This window comes from Mastacembelus armatus, chromosome 16 (assembly GCF_900324485.2).
Source record: "Mastacembelus armatus chromosome 16, fMasArm1.2, whole genome shotgun sequence".
Taxonomy (NCBI): domain Eukaryota; kingdom Metazoa; phylum Chordata; class Actinopteri; order Synbranchiformes; family Mastacembelidae; genus Mastacembelus; species Mastacembelus armatus.
In genome coordinates, this window is record NC_046648.1 from 24,600,809 (window position 1) to 24,620,053 (window position 19,245).

At 42.0% G+C, this 19,245-nt stretch overlaps 3 protein-coding genes across 3 annotated transcripts; all 3 read right to left on the reverse strand.

Annotated features, from left to right (window-relative positions):
• Window positions 1-623: 623 nt before the first annotated feature.
• LOC113136807 (V-set and immunoglobulin domain-containing protein 2-like) lies at window positions 624-6,122 on the reverse strand. Its single transcript, XM_026317875.1, has 7 exons — window positions 5,974-6,122; window positions 5,137-5,520; window positions 4,092-4,361; window positions 2,907-2,988; window positions 2,246-2,303; window positions 1,853-1,980; window positions 624-1,564 (listed from the first exon to the last, which is right to left on the reverse strand). Exons 1-7 carry the CDS (start codon window positions 6,005-6,007, stop codon window positions 1,507-1,509), a joined length of 1,014 nt encoding a protein of 337 aa, XP_026173660.1. The 5' UTR covers window positions 6,008-6,122; the 3' UTR covers window positions 624-1,506.
• A 1,351-nt stretch (window positions 6,123-7,473) lies between these two features.
• Window positions 7,474-11,421, reverse strand: LOC113136423 (methyltransferase-like protein 27). The gene is made up of 6 exons (XM_026317248.1): window positions 11,328-11,421; window positions 9,446-9,583; window positions 8,761-8,889; window positions 8,494-8,629; window positions 8,024-8,116; window positions 7,474-7,811 (listed from the first exon to the last, which is right to left on the reverse strand). The coding sequence occupies exons 2-6, from the start codon at window positions 9,560-9,562 to the stop codon at window positions 7,585-7,587; spliced, it is 702 nt and encodes a 233-aa protein (XP_026173033.1). The 5' UTR covers window positions 9,563-9,583; window positions 11,328-11,421; the 3' UTR covers window positions 7,474-7,584.
• Window positions 11,422-12,893: 1,472 nt separating this feature from the next.
• On the reverse strand, window positions 12,894-17,873 carry LOC113136399 (methyltransferase-like protein 27). Its single transcript, XM_026317194.1, has 6 exons — window positions 17,780-17,873; window positions 14,869-15,006; window positions 14,181-14,309; window positions 13,914-14,049; window positions 13,444-13,536; window positions 12,894-13,231 (listed from the first exon to the last, which is right to left on the reverse strand). The coding sequence occupies exons 2-6, from the start codon at window positions 14,983-14,985 to the stop codon at window positions 13,005-13,007; spliced, it is 702 nt and encodes a 233-aa protein (XP_026172979.1). The 5' UTR covers window positions 14,986-15,006; window positions 17,780-17,873; the 3' UTR covers window positions 12,894-13,004.
• Window positions 17,874-19,245: the final 1,372 nt, after the last annotated feature.

Sequence of the window (19,245 nt, forward strand, 5' to 3'; positions counted from 1 at the left end):
ACGAAAATACCCAGAAGCAATAAAAGAAAATTGATCCATATAAGGAATCATGAAAATTCTGCACAGCATCTCATCAGGCTGCAAGAGGCACAACCAAAATCTGTTTATGTGTTTATTAACAACTGCACTCAGTTTATTAGGAACCCCTGTGTCGGACCCAGTCAGTCTAATCCAACAGTCCTGCAGTGAATCCTCCTTTATGAAGGTGATAATGTTCAGTTTGTGTTCAGATTCTGGACTCTGTTACGCCGTCAGATGGTTCTGATATTCTATCTGTCACGTTTATATCACTTAGACTCAACAGCAGAAGCTTCTCGTTTTATGATGCATTTTAATTTCAGCTTTTCTGAAACTGTTCAAACAAAACTCTGACTTCCCTGTTTTCTGTCTCTGATGAATTGTGAAACTTAATCTACATTTAGTCCAGTTATTTCTGTCATTTTTTTAAAAAGAACATTATTTCTTCACTTTTTTATAAACAGGAAGTTCTCATTTAGACCAGAACTGTAGAAAAAAAAAATGTAGTTTTGTTTTTAACCTCATTTTGTCCCTGGAGGTGAATAAATCGCTGAGTGTGTGGGTCATCACTCAACTTCCTACAAAAACAACCATTTTAAATCAAATAATATTAATGTGCAGCACATTTTATTGCTTGTTCATACAAAACCACAATAAATTAAAATAAAGAGCAAAGTGATGCAAAAATCAAAGTGAGAGGTCAAACAACCAAAAGCAGTTTAAAACATTTGTCATCAGGAAAAACACAAAATTCAGAATCCTGTAGAAAATCAAAATGCAGCTTTGATGGTGCCGGACTCATCCGGGGCCACTAATATACTACACACTAATATAGAACACACCGTCAAATTCAACATAATAACAGTGTTTTTATCAACATTGTGAGGAAACGATGCTAATTAGTCATAAATATGAACGAAAGTAAAATCTTTGAATTGCATTAATTCATCTCATATTCCAGTGCAAATATTTTATTATTGTTCTAGTTGAATTTAACAGACAGACCTCCAGCCCAGATTACCCTCTGGTGTCAGGCTGTGATTGCAGGTGGCTATTATGGTGTACTGTATGTTTGCAGTACTCGGATGTAGTAGTGCTACCTCTAGCAGTAGCAGAAGTAGCAGCAGCAGTACTCAGAGGAAGATGAAGCCGTGAGACGCTTTAAATTTAAAGACTTATTGCTGGTCTAGTTGAAATCAAAGTGCAGGAGCGTTGATATTAGACACAGTCACAACATTTGTATTTACTGGATTTTTACACCATCAATGTGATAAACAGAACAAAGAAACCAGCTGTCTGGCCCCATAGGATCCAGATCCCCAGGGGCCCCACACAGCCCATGTTTATTTCACATGATGAAGAGTTCGTCCAAAGCTGACGGTCATGATGATCTGAAGCTGCAGTGGGAAACAACCTGCCTGAAGACCGGATCAGCACTCGGACTCCTCCAGCTGCAGTTTAACCAGGGGGCAGGAAACAGGAAACATCTCAGCCTCTGTTCACTACTGAAGAGTAGATGACGGCGTCCTCCGCCTCCTGCACCGCTCTAGAGACAAGAAAACACAGACGTGGACAACACTGTGTCATCTGTGGCGCCTCACAAACAAACAAACAAACAATTTCATTCAAACAAGTCCATTAAAACACATGTAAACAAGTTCAAACAGCACATTAAGACAGAAACACTTCACAATCCAAAACTCAGAGCGAAGAGGTTAGAGAAGAAGAATCAAATTTCATTTGTCTGTGTGGTGTTTCCATGTCTGAGCACAAACAAACAAACAAACAAACAAACATGAAGCTGGACTGATGTGGGACAGGTGAAGCGTCCCACCTGGACTGTTCTTTGTGCTTGAACTGGACAGAGGAGTAGCTGACGTCGTTCTCCACTTCACCGGGCATCTGTTGTTGACCCCCGCCCTCCTGCTCGGGGAGGATGTTGCTGCCGATCTTATCAGGATGCTGGTAACAACAGAGGAAGAAAAGGAGACCACAGACACACTTCTATAAATTACTGTTCTGCATAGCAAAGAGCAAAAATACACAACGTACTAATCGAAACTGTAGTAATTAAAGTAACTGTACATTAGTCAGACAATGGCACACTGTCATTATAAGGAGCTGATTTATTTTAATGTGTTTATCTGTTTGTGTAGACGGTAAAAAAAAACTATGAATAACTGAATGAGTGAGTAAATAAATAACAACAACAAATAATGTGACTGACTGTTTGCTGCAGATCTTTTCTCTGATCTTTATCTGCTGCTGCTGCTGCTGCTCGATTCCTGCAAACACAACAACCTCAGAACAGAAACACAACCAGAGTCACAGTTCAGGCAAAGCAGCAAAATCTACACTCAGTGGTCGGTTTATTAGGAACCCCTGTGTCGGACCCAGTCGGTTTATCGGGAACCCCTGTGTCTGATCCAGTCGGTTTATCGGGAACCCCTGTGTCTGACCCAGTCGGTTTATCGGGAACCCCTGTGTCTGACCCAGTCGGTTTATCGGGAACCCCTGTGTCGGACCCAGTCGGTTTATCGGGAACCCCTGTGTCTGATCCAGTCGGTTTATCGGGAACCCCTGCGTCTGACCCAGTCGGTTTATCGGGAACCCCTGCGTCTGACCCAGTCGGTTTATCGGGAACCCCTGCGTCGGACCCAGTCGGTTTATCGGGAACCCCTGTGTCGGACCAAAACTATTCTAGTAATACATGAAAAATACCTTCACATTACATTAAGGTAGTGCAGTAAAAACTAGTTTTCCCTCTGCAACAGGGCAGAACTATGAAGTAGAATAAAAATACAATTGCTATAATGATTTTAAAAAGATAAAATGAATGTGTAGCAGAGTGTCCAGTCATAAACCAGAGTGTGTTTTTATTCATGTACCGTCTGACGATGAAGAAGACCAGGACACCGAGAAGCAGCAGGACCCCGAACACCACACCAACTATCAAAGGCACCTTAGTATCTGCAAAACATGATCCAAACACAATGAGCTGCTGCACCAAGTCATTTACAGTCAGTGTGTGAGTTGGTACAAACGTCCACACTAAACCACATCTGGTGGTTTTAATTAAAAATCTGTCCAGAGGGAAAAACACCGGAGCAAAACAAAAACTGTTGAGCCTCTTCGTCTTGCAGCTGGGGTGTAATTTCACATGATTTACCAATACATGACTTTACATTTGTTCTGAGGCTCTCATGATTAGTATTTTGCTCTTTTCCACCACAACTGATCCAATTATGCTGCGTTTGAGGAACGTCGGTGCTACGAATGAGGTCCCCCCTCAGGTAACCACGTTCCAGCAGATCTGATGGAAACATTAAGGTCTTGGATGCAAGCAGCTTTAGCTCTTATTTCCTGTTGTTTGTTGTCCTTTAGTCATTTGTCTGTGTTTGGATCCAAACCACCCGAACTAAACAGCAGCAGCATTTAAAGAGTGTGGTTCTGTCACAAGACGAAGTTTCTTAACTCTACATTTATTCTGATGTCGTAAGATGTGAAGAGGAAACTCTTGCACAACAACATGACTCAATGTATCTGTAACTGGGCTTTGAGCAGCGTAATTAGCGATACACTGCATGTATCAACTGGTTTAGCTTTAAGAAAATCTGATTAAAAAATACTGTGAATATTGCAGAACGATGATGATGATGATGATGATGATGATGATGATGCAACAAGTGTAGCATTAAACTTCTCTCTTTCCTTAATTATTTATTTCAGATCATTAAATTTAAATGACCCACTGCATCAGTTCCTTCCAGACAGTAGAGGGAATGATTTCCCATTAATGTCCTGAATGATTAATGAGGACCTCGGTTGTCTGTCCGGGGAGGTTCCTTAGGACTGAAGCCTGCTGACCTGACAGGACAGTAAAAGTGCCGTGTGTGAAATGAAAGAAGACAAGTTCGGCTCGATCCCTGAGTCTGTTTGAGAAGGTTAGTCCTGATGTTCCTGTCTCAGACAAGGTTCTGGTCTAATGAGGACTGTATTTGTCCAACCTGTTTACTTCAGGTGACGCCTGAACAACCTGACAATGTTCCCAGTTAAAAACTGATCAAACAAACCTCCCTGTGGCGTCTCCACTTGCAGGCTGTACGGTGGGGAGCGTTGGCCAGCAGCTGTCTTCAATCCACAGGTGTAGTTCCCAGAATCCTTTGCCTCCAAAGGGCCAAGTAGGAGGGCGGGGCCAGTTTCTGAGAGGGCGTGGTCATCTCTGAACCAGGTGACAGTCAGTTGGTGGAAGGTGCAGACTGAAGTGCACTGGAGTGTGACTGTGTGACCCAGTGTCACTGATCTCTGACCAGTGGAGCTGATGATCCTCAGATCAGGACGATCTGCAAACACAGCTGTGTCAGTTTGCCTTAAAGATGTGTCTTTACTTTTTAAAAACATCACGGTTGTTTGACATGAGGTTTGCATTATTCATGACCTTTCAGCCAATCACAGCTCGACCTAACAAAGGATGGAAAGCAGCTGCTTCTTCATATAACTCTATGACCCTGAAGTCTGAGCCTGAATGGGAGAACCTGGACAACTTGGCTGCAGACAAGATGGAGGACTGCTGAACTCAGCAGGAAGTAGCTGATATCAGCAGGAAGTAGAATGCAGTGCTGCAGTAAAAAGTACTGAGGTCAACAAACCTCTGAGTTGTTGACCTCAGTGGGTTTGGGGTTAGAGTTGGTGTTAACCTTAACTTTCTTAAAAAGCTGATGCCCTCTGGCTGACAGCAGTTTGCAGCCAGGTCCTAGGTCCACAGAGGTCCAGGTATATATGTGGTCCTAGACTTGATTCCTATCTGAGTGTGCGAGTGCTGTCAGAAACACCAACATGGAGGGGGGGCAGTGAAGAGACCAGATACTTTGGGCAGGGTGGGTTTATACCAACCCTGGAATATTTAATTTGACTCCTGAATGTGACGTATGAACAGGAAAACTGCCTGAAAACTGTGGGAAATTCAAAATGTTAAATAATCCACTACTGTCCCATCTCAAAGCTCAGGTTCCCACAATATCAGCATTTTAACACTCATTGATATTAATGAGGAATATATATATATACTGTGTATGTGTGTATATATATATATATATATATATACACAGTTGCTCTTACCTACAACTGTGACATTCGCTCCTGTTTGGTTAGTAAAATGTCCTTCCACATTATCAGCTTCCATTCTGAAGCGAAATGCTGTGTTGTCTTTCCTCTGTACGTCTCTGATCTGTAAAGTGCAGTTTCCTGTCAGGTCTCCCAGGTACTGATAGCGAGGGTCGTTGGTCTGAGAGTCACTGTCGTACACAGATGGGGTGGATCCCTGACAAACGAGATGATTCACACACCAGCGGACTCTGATGATCTGCAGAGGAACTTCTCTTCCGTTTCTAATGAAAGACCTGCGAGGTGTGAAGGTGCAGGGGAGGGTGACAGTCGATCCTTCCACAGCACAAACAGGATCTGAAGAGATCACAGTCTGAGCCACAGCAGCTGGATCCAAACCTGAGCAGACATGAACAACATAGTCTCTGATTGAACAAACCTTCCTGTTTCTACACACATTTCAAAGCTTCTCTCATATCACTTGATGTGATTTCTACCATGTTTGTGTCGTTAGTTTTTCCTCTGCTTCATTTTTTGGTTGTAAAATGTGAAGACGCAGAAGAAAATTGTTGGAACAGCTTAATTATATTATATCAGTAAAACATCAACGCAGCTGATTTTTATTATTTAACTCAGACTCAGTGTGGCCCAGAAAGACTGAAGAGCAGGAGAACATGAAGAGTCATTCACACTGACACACAGTGATCGTGTGTTTTCTCTTCTAGTCCCAGTTTTATATTTAGTTTGATTGGTTTTCTTTTCATTCTTTTTGTGTAGTAAAATAAACTGAAAACCAACATATTCACCTGTCAGGGCAGTCTGACCACAAAATGAGGAATATTTCAGCCTCACCTGCCAGAAGAACCATGAAGCTCCAGAGAATCATTTTGTCCCAAACTGGCAACCTTCTGCTGCGTCTTCAGGTCTGGACTTAAGCTGTCAGGAGAGAAAGTGAGAACTCTCTGAGTCTGGTTAACTGGTTGTGAAATGTTGCAGGAAACAAGTTTTGACTTCCTCCTATCTTTCTTCTTTCCCACACCGGACGTTTCTGTAACAACTTCCCTTATTTTACTGTAACTTCTTTATTTATGAGACAGCAGAAAGGCCCCTGGGTCAGGTTCCCACCTACGAAAACTGAATAGTGAAATGTTGGTCAAGAGTTTATCACAACGACGCTGAGTTTGTTGGACATGTCAATGTCATTTTTATAAATATTCTGTTATTATAACATCATTAATGCAGTTTGATCTGGTTACAGTACTTCAAATTAGAAGTATATAAGGTAGTTAACGTCAGCTACCCAGCGGTATATAAAGTACTTCAAATTAGAAGTATATAAGGTAGTTAACGTCAGCTACCCAGCGGTATATAAAGTACTTCAAATTAGAAGTATATAAGGTAGTTAACGTCAGCTACCCGGCGGTATATAAAGTACTTCAGATTAGAAGTATATAAGGTAGTTAACGTCAGCTACCCGGCGGTACATAAAGTACTTCAAATTAGAAGTATATAAGGTAGTTAACGTCAGCTACCCGGCGGTATATAAAGTACTTCAGATTAGAAGTATATAAGGTAGTTAACGTCAGCTACCCGGCGGTATATAAAGTACTTCAGATTAGAAGTATATAAGGTAGTTAACGTCATCTACCCGGCGGTATATAAAGTACTTCAAATTAGAAGTATATAAGGTAGTTAACGTCAGCTACCCGGCGGTATATAAAGTACTTCAGATTAGAAGTATATAAGGTAGTTAACGTCAGCTACCCGGCGGTATATAAAGTACTTCAGATTAGAAGTATATAAGGTAGTTAACGTCAGCTACCCGGCGGTATATAAAGTACTTCAGATTAGAAGTATATAAGGTAGTTAACGTCATCTACCCAGCGGTATATAAAGTACTTCAAATTAGAAGTACATAAGGTAGTTAACGTCAGCTACCCAGCGGTACATAAAGTACTTCAAATCAGAAGTACATAAGGTAGTTAACCTCAGCTACCCAGCGGTATATAAAGTACTTCAAATCAGAAGTATATAAGGTAGTTAACGTCAGGTAGGACAACCCTCTGTGGTTCAGGTCCTGTCAGGTGCAAACCTGCTTTGACACCATCATGGTCCAGAAACAGGGTCAGAGGTCAGTGGACCAATGTGAAGCCAAGATACAAAGATGGCAAAGTAAAAGTACCGACTGTGCACTAACATTCGACCTGTCAGTGTTTTCCTGTTATATCTGATGAATATTCCTGCTGCATTAATGTACATGTTCTGTGTTACTGCAGTAGTTGTTTGGGATCGGGCCACTTTGAAATACTTTCTAAACTGTGGGTAACTTCATCACCAACCACAACAAAAGCCTTGTAGGTGGATTCATGACAATGTTTATTTGTAAAGTTTCACTGATGACATTAGTGTTTCAGACGTCAGAGGAGCCGACAGGTGTGTGTCAGCTAATGATGTGATGAAAGCTTAAGATGACCTCCTGTACAGGTAGATGGCGCCACTGAGGTACTCCTCATTCTGTACATCCTCACTGCCATTATACACATCTATCATGTATTTGCTGATGTTTTGAGAAAGCACATGAGTCCACAGTCCCTCGTCCTCCATCAGCTGCAGCTCACTCTCCATAGACGCCTTGTATTTGTTCCCAGACTCACAGTTTGTGTCCAGTCTCGACATGCAGACATAGCCACCTGGAGGGAAAACATTATTCAAGGAGAAGAGAAAAGTAAGTTTTATTCATTTTCAATATCATCTTCCTGCTGAAGTAAAGGGCAGAGATAAGAGAGAAAGGCTTCAGAGGGAAATTCATCTGAAGAATCTGGTGTAACTTGGTTCAAAAAGCTGCTGAGATGATTCATTCTCACTGAAATTCACATCAAATCACATGAGCGGTGTTGGATACCTGGTTTGGCAGCAAGGCAGAGCTCCCTGACAGTGCTGACCGGCACAAAACCGTCACGTAAGGCACCGATGATCACCACCACATCAAAGGAACCTGAGCCCAAAATAAGCAGATCACGGCACCACTTCAGTACATGCACTTATTCAGACTGTCCCATTAAAAGCAGCAGAATTCACTGTGATCGGCTCCTGTTTTCAGTGAAACCCTGGATGGACAGACAACCACCTCTGGATTATTGTGACACTGAAGGAAACTTGAAAAGACGAGGATTCTCAGGCAGGTTCTGCAGCCTCTTTTTCTCTGTTTTCTGAGCAGATTCATGGAGGTTTATTCTGGATGGACATCAGGAACAATGAGAATGATGACGCAGTATCGTCTCATATATAATTCCTGACCTCTCATCTATTGTTGATCCTGTCCGATTGGGGCTGAAGACAAACCCTACCTGATATGAGAAATGTTCTAGGTACCGGGCTGTGCAGGAAGTGGTTCTGTTCCCAGCAAGGCCAGTCTGAGGTCCTGATAGAGACCCGTCTTTTCAGCTTGTTCCAGCATCCCTTTACTGCCGTCCACCCCCACAAAGTTCCTGAAGCCCACTTCAAACATCTGTACACACAAGAAGAGGAAAACCAACATGAACACTGGTATTCACCAGTAAGGAAGACCACATATTTCTATATGATAATGTTACATAAACCTAAAGGGACCATACAGAACATCCAGAGTTCTTTTCTCACCAGTTTAGCAGCTAATCCAGACCCACAGGCGACGTCCAGAACCTGAACCTCCTCACGATTCCCAGAGTAGTTTGCGTTCAGGCTGTCTACCACCAGATGTGGTGCTCTGTAGTTCATCACCTCCGAATCCTTTAGTATAATGTGCATCACGTTGTTAAAATGAATCAATTTAGATATAAAAATGATGTTTTATTGTCTGACAAATAGTCTGGAGCAGCAACCAAGGAGGCCTGATATAACCACCAGGTCTTTCTCGTTGACGTGAGTCCTTTGTTTCAGTATGAATAACAATGTTTGGGAGATATTTGTCAGAAGACCCTGACATGCTGTGGTGTTCTTCTCCATGCTGGCACTAATCTTGCTGTTCTAGTGCTTTTATATCTTAGAGCTGTGTGTGATATTAGAGACCACAGTGTTCCCAGTAGTCTTGCAAAGTGCTGTGGTATTCTAGAAATGTTTAAGTCCTACCAATCTGACAGGATTTTCTCAGTCTGCCTACATGGTTTCATGTCCTAATCTGCTCTGCTCACTTGTGGAAACCCCCAGGGGTCCCTCCTTGGTCCTATGCTTTTTTCTTTGTATATGCTTCCCCTAAGGCAGCTCTGGTAGGTCTCAGTTCTCAGAGACCTACCAACTCTCAAACACAAAGATCCAGGGAGAGATTCGTTTCTTCATGTTAACCAACCTGTTCGTACGTCGCTGCCCAGCTGTCGTAGAACTTCATCCGTTGCTCTGGGTCAAAGTGTTTGCGAGGCTGAAGGAACGTCCTCATGTCGTCCACAGTTTTGTGGCTGAGTGACATGATGAAGAGACAAGTTCAAACCTGCCAGAGGAAAGAAACTTAGCATCAGTGGTACTTAGATTTATTTCTGAGGTTTCTTAAATTAGTTTTAAATTAATAGAAGTTTATGTATCTGTCATATATTGAATCAACTTTGCTTCCATATTCACAGCTGCACAAATAGATTATTGAAAACTATGTCACGTTATGTGTTTTTAGGGAATCAAACTGCCCCCCTAGCAGATGACCTATATCACTGCACTGAGTCTAGAATAGGCCCAATAAAAATATTTCTTGTGGACATAAATAATTTAAGGAATGCAATAACAGAAACAAATGTACATTCTCTTTGGTTTGGTTTTTGGTTCTGAGCACTTATGTCATGTGACACAGCCTGTTGTGACGTGACGTTGGATGGAAGGTTCAGCTCCTTTTGTTAATGCCAGTGAAACAGGAGCCACCTGAGCCTTAAGACACAAAATGATTATCCAGACACATAAAGTAAACAGAGACCAAAGAACAAGTAGGACAGAGACCAACATGGCCACAGGGCAAACAAGCAGGAGCAGCTTCACATTCTTCTGCTGCAGCCGTTAGACTCTGAACACCAAGTACATTAAAGCTACTTAAATCAGGCCAGTGTATGTGCCCGACAACCGAGTGGACCTGCAATGCAATAAGAACGGGATCACCTGCATCCTTAATGTTTCAATCTTTTTTTTTAGAAACTAAAACTAAAAATGTTTGAAATGACTTTTCTGACAGTTCACTTAGTGCAGCGTTGGTTTTCATTTGCTTTTTAACAAAATAACCAAGTAAACACTGTAAAATAGGCGACACAGCTCACACCCACTGGGTGCAGCATTGTAAGTACATAAATAAACTTTATTTATATAGCACTTTATTTATATAGCACTTTTATTTATATAGTGCTTTACAAAGTGCAGCAAAAACAAACACAAAACAATAAAAACTTAAAATTTAATTAAACACAGCAGAGATACAACAATAAAATTCAGCTAAAAACATGTCTGGAAAGAAAAGTCTGCAGCTGCTTTTTGAAAGAATCAACAGAATCAGCCACACGAAGAGACGAGGGCAGGGTTGGGTTGGGTTGGGTTAGGGTCAACCCGTCCACAGCCTGGGAGCCACCCTGAGTTTTAAAAAGGATTTTAGGGACCTCTAGCAGATTTTGACCTGATGAGCTCAAGGCCCTGGGAGAGCAGTGAGGGGCCAATAGGTCAGAGATGTACTCAGGGTCATGGCCATGCAGAGCTCTATAAGTGAGCACTATTTTAAAATGAATTCTAAGTTTGATCTGTAACCAGTGAAGAGACAATAAATAAAACCAGAACACCAGGGATGAGAAATGTAGTCTAGTGACAAGCCCACTCTGCAGTGGTGTAACAGCTTAAATTCAACATTCACAGTCACAACAAATACACATCAAATTCTGCGTAGTACTGCATTGTAGTAAAATGTGATGAGTGAACTGCCTCGTTGCAGGTTTTATAACTGACTATTGGACAGTTTTCCTTCTCTAGTTTGAGATAAATCCACGTTACAGACATTTCAGCCACGTCATGCTATAAAAAAAAGGACTCTCCATCTTTGTTATAACTGACAAAGGATCAGGTTCGGCTCATTAAAGCTGATACCAATCAGGTTAAAAACCAATAAAAACCCCATGATCATCCCCAATACCAGTCCCTGAGATCAGATAAAAATATTCTTTAGTTACAGTTGTAATGGAAGTACTGGTAAGTCTCAAACAGAGTGTACTCACCTGTGTGGTGATGGGTGGGTTGAGGTGCAGATGAGTGTGAAGCTGTTTGCTGGTGACAGAGTAATCAGGCTGCTGAGGGCTGGTTCGACCTGCTCTGACAGGTGACAATAATTCAAACAGTGACTGCAGGCATGAGCTTGTCATATGTCATGAGGCTTACAAATAAAAATGGTATTTGCTGTACTCATATCAATTCATAAAAAGTATTTCATCCACATTACCAATAAATGAAACAATATAGTTCATGCTTCTCCTGAGCCTAATCTGGAAATTTGGATTTTTAATTGAGGGACAGGTCTGAGACTCACAGGGCTGTTTTTAGACACCAACTGGACTGGACTGGAGGGGCGCCAAAGGTTTTCTTTCATGTTTAACAGCGTTTTCATATTCGCGTGACACACCTTCTACACATTTTCTTTCCAAATAAATATGTTGACACATTCACACCAAACAGCTGTGTTTTGCCAACACAGTAAACACAGACAGCAGAATGAAGAGCACTGAACCCTCTGCAATAAAGAGGAGAGAAAAGAAAAACATGTTTATGACGTTGCAACATTTATTTACTAATACTATAGAAGCTAGGTGGCTTAGTGGTTAGCTCTGTTGCCTCACATCAAGAAGGTTCCTGGTTTGAAACCCATCAGGGGCCTTTCTGTGTGGAGTCTGCATGTTCTCCCTGTGCTTGTGTGGGTTTTCTCCAGGTCCTCTGGTTTCCTCCCACAGTCCAAAAACATGTATGTCAGGTTGATTGGTGACTCTAAATTGCCCATAGGAGTGAGTGTGAGTGTGTGAGGTTGTTGGTCTCTATGTGGCCCTGTGATGGACTGGGGACCTGTCCAGGGTGGACCCCTGCCTTTCACCCAAAGAGAGCTGGCATTGATGAAGATGCACATAAGAAGTTTTTGTTCCATGATAAAGAAGAAGCTTCTGCTGAAGGAGAAGGGCTCTCACAGTCTGACTTTCCAAACTCTGCATCTCTGTGCAGTAACGTTGTTTACGTAACAAAAAAAAGGACTCTCCATCTTTGTTATAACTGACAAAGGATCAGGTTCGGCTCATTAAAGCTGATACCAATCAGGTTAAAAACCAATAAAAACCCCATGATCATCCCCAATACCAGTCCCTGAGATCAGACAGAGACATTCCTACTTAGCAAATTTCTGAGTGAACCACACTTTATATAGGAAGGTAAAAACAACAGCAGTCCCCATGGTAGTCTCAGCACCCTGTTAATAAACATATTCCTGTTTCATCCACATTACCAATTAATACATTAAATAAATATGGAAGCCTGTTTCAGCCACTAGGTTGAAAAATAATACAACCACCTAACACAAAATAACCAGATACTTTCTCAATATTGTGACTTGGCACAATCAGGTGTTAAAAAAATCAACAAAAATTTTTTACATTGCTCTCAGTCTGGTGCTTTTTACAAGTTGCGTTTGTCTAATCACAGTAAACCCAGTGTGCTGGTTTCTGTGGGAAATGTGGTGCAGCTGTGGTTTATGTTTCACTTTCCTCTCTGATTCTTTTGCCAAAAAACCAACCACAACAAAAGCCTTGTAGGTGGATTCATGACAATGTTTATTTGTAAAGTTTCACTGATGACATTAGTGTTTCAGACGTCAGAGGAGCCGACAGGTGTGTGTCAGCTAATGATGTGATGAAAGCTTAAGATGACCTCCTGTACAGGTAGATGGTGCCACTGAGGTACTCCTCATTCTGTACATCCTCACTGCCATTATACACATCTATCATGTATTTGCTGATGTTTTGAGAAAGCACATGAGTCCACAGTCCCTCGTCCTCCATCAGCTGCAGCTCACTCTCCATAGACGCCTTGTATTTGTTCCCAGACTCACAGTTTGTGTCCAGTCTCGACATGCAGACATAGCCACCTGGAGGGAAAACATTATTCAAGGAGAAGAGAAAAGTAAGTTTTATTCATTTTCAATATCATCTTCCTGCTGAAGAAAAGGGCAGAGATAAGAGAGAAAGGCTTCAGAGGGAAATTCGTCTGAAGAATCTGGTGTAACTTGGTTCAAAAAGCTGCTGAGATGATTCATTCTCACTGAAATTCACATCAAATCACATGAGCGGTGTTGGATACCTGGTTTGGCAGCAAGGCAGAGCTCCCTGACAGTGCTGACCGGCACAAAACCGTCACGTAAGGCACCGATGATCACCACCACATCAAAGGAACCTGAGCCCAAAATAAGCAGATCACGGCACCACTTCAGTACATGCACTTATTCAGACTGTCCCATTAAAAGCAGCAGAATTCACTGTGATCGGCTCCTGTTTTCAGTGAAACCCTGGATGGACAGACAACCACCTCTGGATTATTGTGACACTGAAGGAAACTTGAAAAGACGAGGATTCTCAGGCAGGTTCTGCAGCCTCGTTTTCTCTGTTTTCTGAGCAGATTCATGGAGGTTTATTCTGGATGGACATCAGGAACAATGAGAATGATGACGCAGTATCGTCTCATATATAATTCCTGACCTCTCATCTATTGTTGATCCTGTCCGATTGGGGCTGAAGACAAACCCTACCTGATATGAGAAATGTTCTAGGTACCGGGCTGTGCAGGAAGTGGTTCTGTTCCCAGCAAGGCCAGTCTGAGGTCCTGATAGAGACCCGTCTTTTCAGCTTGTTCCAGCATCCCTTTACTGCCGTCCACCCCCACAAAGTTCCTGAAGCCCACTTCAAACATCTGTACACACAAGAAGAGGAAAACCAACATGAACACTGGTATTCACCAGTAAGGAAGACCACATATTTCTATATGATAATGTTACATAAACCTAAAGGGACCATACAGAACATCCAGAGTTCTTTTCTCACCAGTTTAGCACCTAATCCAGACCCACAGGCGACGTCCAGAACCTGAACCTCCTCACGATTCCCAGAGTAGTTTGCGTTCAGGAAGTCTACCACCAGATGTGGTGCTCTGTAGTTCATCACCTCCACATCCTGTGGTATAATGTGCATCACATTGTTAAAATGAGTCAATTTAGATATAAAAATGATGTTTTATTGTCTGACAAATAGTCTGGAGCAGCAACCAAGGAGGCCTGATATAACCACCAGTCTGCAGGTCTTTCTCGTTGACGTGAGTCCTTTGTTTCAGTATGAATAACAATGTTTGGGAGATATTTGTCAGAAGACCCTGACATGCTGTGGTGTTCTTCTCCATGCTGGCACTTTCAAAAGTTTTTGCTTTTATATCTTAGAGCTGTGTGTGATATTAGAGACCACAGTGTTCCCAGTAGTCTTGCAAAGTGCTGTGGTATTCTAGAAATGTTTAAGTCCTACCAGTCTGACAGGATTTTCTCAGTCTGCCTACATGGTTTCATGTCCTAATCTGCTCTGCTCACTTGTGGAAACCCCCAGGGGTCCCTCCTTGGTCCTATGCTTTTTTCTTTGTATATGCTTCCCCTAAGGCAGCTCTGGTAGGTCTCAGTTCTCAGAGACCTACCAACTCTCAAACACAAAGATCCAGGGAGAGATTCGTTTCTTCATGTTAACCAACCTGTTCGTACGTCGCTGCCCAGCTGTCGTAGAACTTCATCCGTTGCTCTGGGTCAAAGTGTTTGTGGGGCTGAAGGAACGTCCTCATGTCGTCCACAGTTTTGTGGCTGAGTGACATGATGAAGAGACAAGTTCAAACCTGCCAGAGGAAAGAAACTTAGCATCAGTGGTACTTAGATTTATTTCTGAGGTTTCTTAAATTAGTTTTAAATTAATAGAAGTTTATGTATCTGTCATATATTGAATCAACTTTGCTTCCATATTCACAGCTGCACAAATAGATTATTGAAAACTATGTCACGTTATGTGTTTTTAGGGAATCAAACTGCCCCCCTAGCAGATGACCTATATCACTGCACTGAGTCTAGAATAGGCCCAATAAAAATATTTCTTGTGGACATAAATAATTTAAGGAATGCAATAACAGAAACAAATGTACATTCTCTTTGGTTTGGTTTTTGGTTCTGAGCACTTATGTCATGTGACACAGCCTGTTGTGACGTGACGTTGGATGGAAAGTTCAGCTCTGTCAGGATCCGTATCTTTTGACTTCCTGTTTCTTTTATTTTGTAGGATCCTGACAGGAACTGGTTTTTGTTTATTTTGTTTCACTTTTCTTTGACCTAATTAGTTATTGTTTTCGCGCATGCGCACGCGCGCACACACACACACACACACACACACACACAAACCACGGGAGACGCACCAGACCACAAGAGAACATGAACGTGAAAACAGGGAGTCAGGGCATGAGGTAGACTGGGTCACACACACATTGAGGGAGACGCGCCAGACTACACAGAGAACAGGAACATAGACAAGGTTAACAGGGCATGAAGGTCTGGGTCACACACATTAGAGGAGACGCACCAGACACACAGGGAAACATGAGCAAGACTACAGGGAATCAGGGCATGAGAACACAAGGGCATAAAACATGAAACGAGACAACGACACATGAACAGAGGACATGGGAAAAGATCAGAAAACTAAATTAAAAAAAAGGAAGCAGAATACTTAACTTAAAACTGGGGAAACAAAAGGTAGTCCAGGATCTAAATTCCAAAAAGAAAACAAGTGTATCAACAGGCTCAACCGATGTCTTGGCAGGACTCAAAACAAAGCATAACAGACAACCTGGCAACTAAACTGTGGATCAACTAAGGCATATAAAGGAAAAGGAACAAACGAGCGTGTGCGCGTGCACTCGTGCGTGCGTGCGTGCGTGTGTGTGTGTAAGACCCAGACCTTCATGCCCTGACTCCCTGGTGCGTCTCCCCAAGTGTGTGTGACCCAGATTCCTCCGGCCTTGTTCCCTCGTGTCCTTGTCCTATGTTCATGTTTTCATGTAGACCCTCGTGCCTTGTTTCCTTGTGTCCTGTTCATGTTTCACGTCCATGAGTCTCCCTGTCTTGGTCTATCCCTGCTTGGTTTGTATCTGTTTCTGGTCTCTTGTCTTATTTCGTTAAATAAAGTCTTGAGTTGAACCTTAAGTACCAGAGTGGGCGCATCTTTGGTCCTAAAATTAAATAATAGTTTCCGAAACCTGACAAGCTCCTTCTGTTAATGCCAGTGAAACAGGAGCCACCTGAGCCTTAAGACACAAAATGATTATCCAGACACACAAAGTAAACCGAGACCAAAGAACAAGTAGGACAGAGACCAACATGGCCACAGGGCAAACAAGCAGGAGCAGCTTCACATTCTTCTGCTGCAGCCGTTAGACTCTGAACACCAAGTACATTAAAGCTACTTAAATCAGGCCAGTGTATGTGCCCGACAACCGAGTGGACCTGCAATGCAATAAGAACGGGATCACCTGCATCCTTAATGTTTCAATCTTTTTTTTTAGAAACTAAAACTAAAAATGTTTGAAATGACTTTTCTGACAGTTCACTTAGTGCAGCGTTGGTTTTCATTTGCTTTTTAACAAAATAACCAAGTAAACACTGTAAAATAGGCGACACAGCTCACACCCACTGGGTGCAGCATTGTAAGTACATAAATAAACTTTATTCAAATAGCACTTTATTTATATAGCACTTTATTTGTATAGTGCTTTACAAAGTGCAGCAAAAACAAACACAAAACAATAAAAACTTAAAATTTAATTAAACACAGCAGAGATACAACAATAAAATTCAGCTAAAAACATGTCTGGAAAGAAAAGTCTGCAGCTGCTTTTTGAAAGAATCAACAGAATCAGCCACACGAAGAGACGAGGGCAGGGTTGGGTTGGGTTGGGTTAGGGTCAACCCGTCCACAGCCTGGGAGCCACCCTGAGTTTTAAAAAGGATTTTAGGGACCTCTAGCAGATTTTGACCTGATGAGCTCAAGGCCCTGGGAGAGCAGTGAGGGGCCAATAGGTCAGAGATGTACTCAGGGTCATGGCCATGCAGAGCTCTATAAGTGAGCACTATTTTAAAATGAATTCTAAGTTTGATCTGTAACCAGTGAAGAGACAATAAATAAAACCAGAACACCAGGGATGAGAAATGTAGTCTAGTGACAAGCCCACTCTGCAGTGGTGTAACAGCTTAAATTCAACATTCACAGTCACAACAAATACACATCAAATTCTGCGTAGTACTGCATTGTAGTAAAATGTGATGAGTGAACTGCCTCGTTGCAGGTTTTATAACTGACTATTGGACAGTTTTCCTTCTCTAGTTTGAGATAAATCCACGTTACAGACATTTCAGCCACGTCATGCTATAAAAAAAAGGACTCTCCATCTTTGTTATAACTGACAAAGGATCAGGTTCGGCTCATTAAAGCTGATACCAATCAGGTTAAAAACCAATAAAAACCCCATGATCATCCCCAATACCAGTCCCTGAGATCAGATAAAAATATTCTTTAGTTACAGTTGTAATGGAAGTACTGGTAAGTCTCAAACAGAGTGTACTCACCTGTGTGGTGATGGGTGGGTTGAGGTGCAGATGAGTGTGAAGCTGTTTGCTGGTGACAGAGTAATCAGGCTGCTGAGGGCTGGTTCGACCTGCTCTGACAGGTGACAATAATTCAAACAGTGACTGCAGGCATGAGCTTGTCATATGTCATGAGGCTTACAAATAAAAATGGTATTTGCTGTACTCATATCAATTCATAAAAAGTATTTCATCCACATTACCAATAAATGAAACAATATAGTTCATGCTTCTCCTGAGCCTAATCTGGAAATTTGGATTTTTAATTGAGGGACAGGTCTGAGACTCACAGGGCTGTTTTTAGACACCAACTGGACTGGACTGGAGGGGCGCCAAAGGTTTTCTTTCATGTTTAACAGCGTTTTCATATTCGCGTGACACACCTTCTACACATTTTCTTTCCAAATAAATATGTTGACACATTCACACCAAACAGCTGTGTTTTGCCAACACAGTAAACACAGACAGCAGAATGAAGAGGACTGAACCCTCTGCAATAAAGAGGAGAGAAAAGAAAAACATGTTTATGACGTTGCAACATTTATTTACTAATACTATAGAACAGGGGTATTCAACTAAAATGTAAAGAGGTCCAGTTAGAGAAAATTTCTTGAAGCAAAGGTCCGGAAGATCATAATGTCTAACTAGTTAGTGTGATATATATTTAAGTAGCCTAGTAGTTTTATCAACATCTGCATGTAATCAATACCTGACTGTCAAATCAAATGAATTCAGTACAATTCAAAAACTTTCTGACAATATTTATTGTCATGTAACATACAACTGAACATATATGTATGGCTGTAGATATGTATAATGTTCTCTCATTAACTAAGTTCTCGCTCTTTCTCCGTCTCACAGTTTCTCTCCCTTTGTTTTCTACATGTATCGCTCTCTTTCTTTTTCTTTGTACTGTCTTTTCATGCAGTGTTGCCAACTCGTCAGTAAGGAAAGTAGCTATTGGCTGTCCTAAAAGTCGCTAGAAGTCGCTGAATGACGCCATTGCGCAATTTGCATAATGCCCATGGCACATGCTGTAATTGTGATGGAGGCTTTTGCCAACTTCAGAAATGGAAAGTAAGAGACAATTGTGATTCTTTATAAGAAATAAGGGACAGAATAAGGGACACTCAAAATATTTGTACTGTGCCATATAATGTAGCATGACGGCCTGCAGTTAATAAGTTCTCAGAACAGATCACGCACATACATGATCGCACGCGCGATTCGTTTGCAGTCGGGACTCGGAGGCGTGAACACTTCCTGCTGTGACTGCAGCTGGGAGGGAGGGACTGCTGCGAGAGGACTGGGCCGCCTGTGAAGGCTTTGGGACGGGGGAGGGGCTCGCGGCTGCAGCTGATTTGCCGTCTTACTGCGGCAAATTGAGAAGTGTAAGAACGGTGCAGTACAGACACATCAGAGTCTCCAAAAGTCTCAAGTAACACCAG

Excerpts from the sequence above, each read along its gene's own strand:
- LOC113136807 (XM_026317875.1), bottom strand. The coding sequence starts at position 6,007 with ATGATTCTCTGGAGCTTCATGGTTCTTCTGGCAG. Across the intron at positions 5,521-5,973 it reads CTTCATGGTTCTTCTGGCAG|GTTTGGATCCAGCTGCTGTG; the intron begins GTGAGGCTGAAA and ends ATGTCTGCTCAG. Across the intron at positions 2,989-4,091 it reads AGTGGAGACGCCACAGGGAG|ATACTAAGGTGCCTTTGATA; the intron begins GTTTGTTTGATC and ends CATGTTTTGCAG.
- LOC113136423 (XM_026317248.1), bottom strand. The coding sequence starts at position 9,562 with ATGTCACTCAGCCACAAAACTGTGGACGACATGAGGACGTTCCTTCAG. Across the intron at positions 8,630-8,760 it reads CTGGATTAGCTGCTAAACTG|ATGTTTGAAGTGGGCTTCAG; the intron begins GTGAGAAAAGAA and ends TTGTGTGTACAG. Across the intron at positions 7,812-8,023 it reads CTGCCTTGCTGCCAAACCAG|GTGGCTATGTCTGCATGTCG; the intron begins GTATCCAACACC and ends TTTTCCCTCCAG.
- LOC113136399 (XM_026317194.1), bottom strand. The coding sequence starts at position 14,985 with ATGTCACTCAGCCACAAAACTGTGGACGACATGAGGACGTTCCTTCAG. Across the intron at positions 14,050-14,180 it reads CTGGATTAGGTGCTAAACTG|ATGTTTGAAGTGGGCTTCAG; the intron begins GTGAGAAAAGAA and ends TTGTGTGTACAG. Across the intron at positions 13,537-13,913 it reads ACCACTTCCTGCACAGCCCG|GTTCCTTTGATGTGGTGGTG; the intron begins GTACCTAGAACA and ends TTTTGGGCTCAG.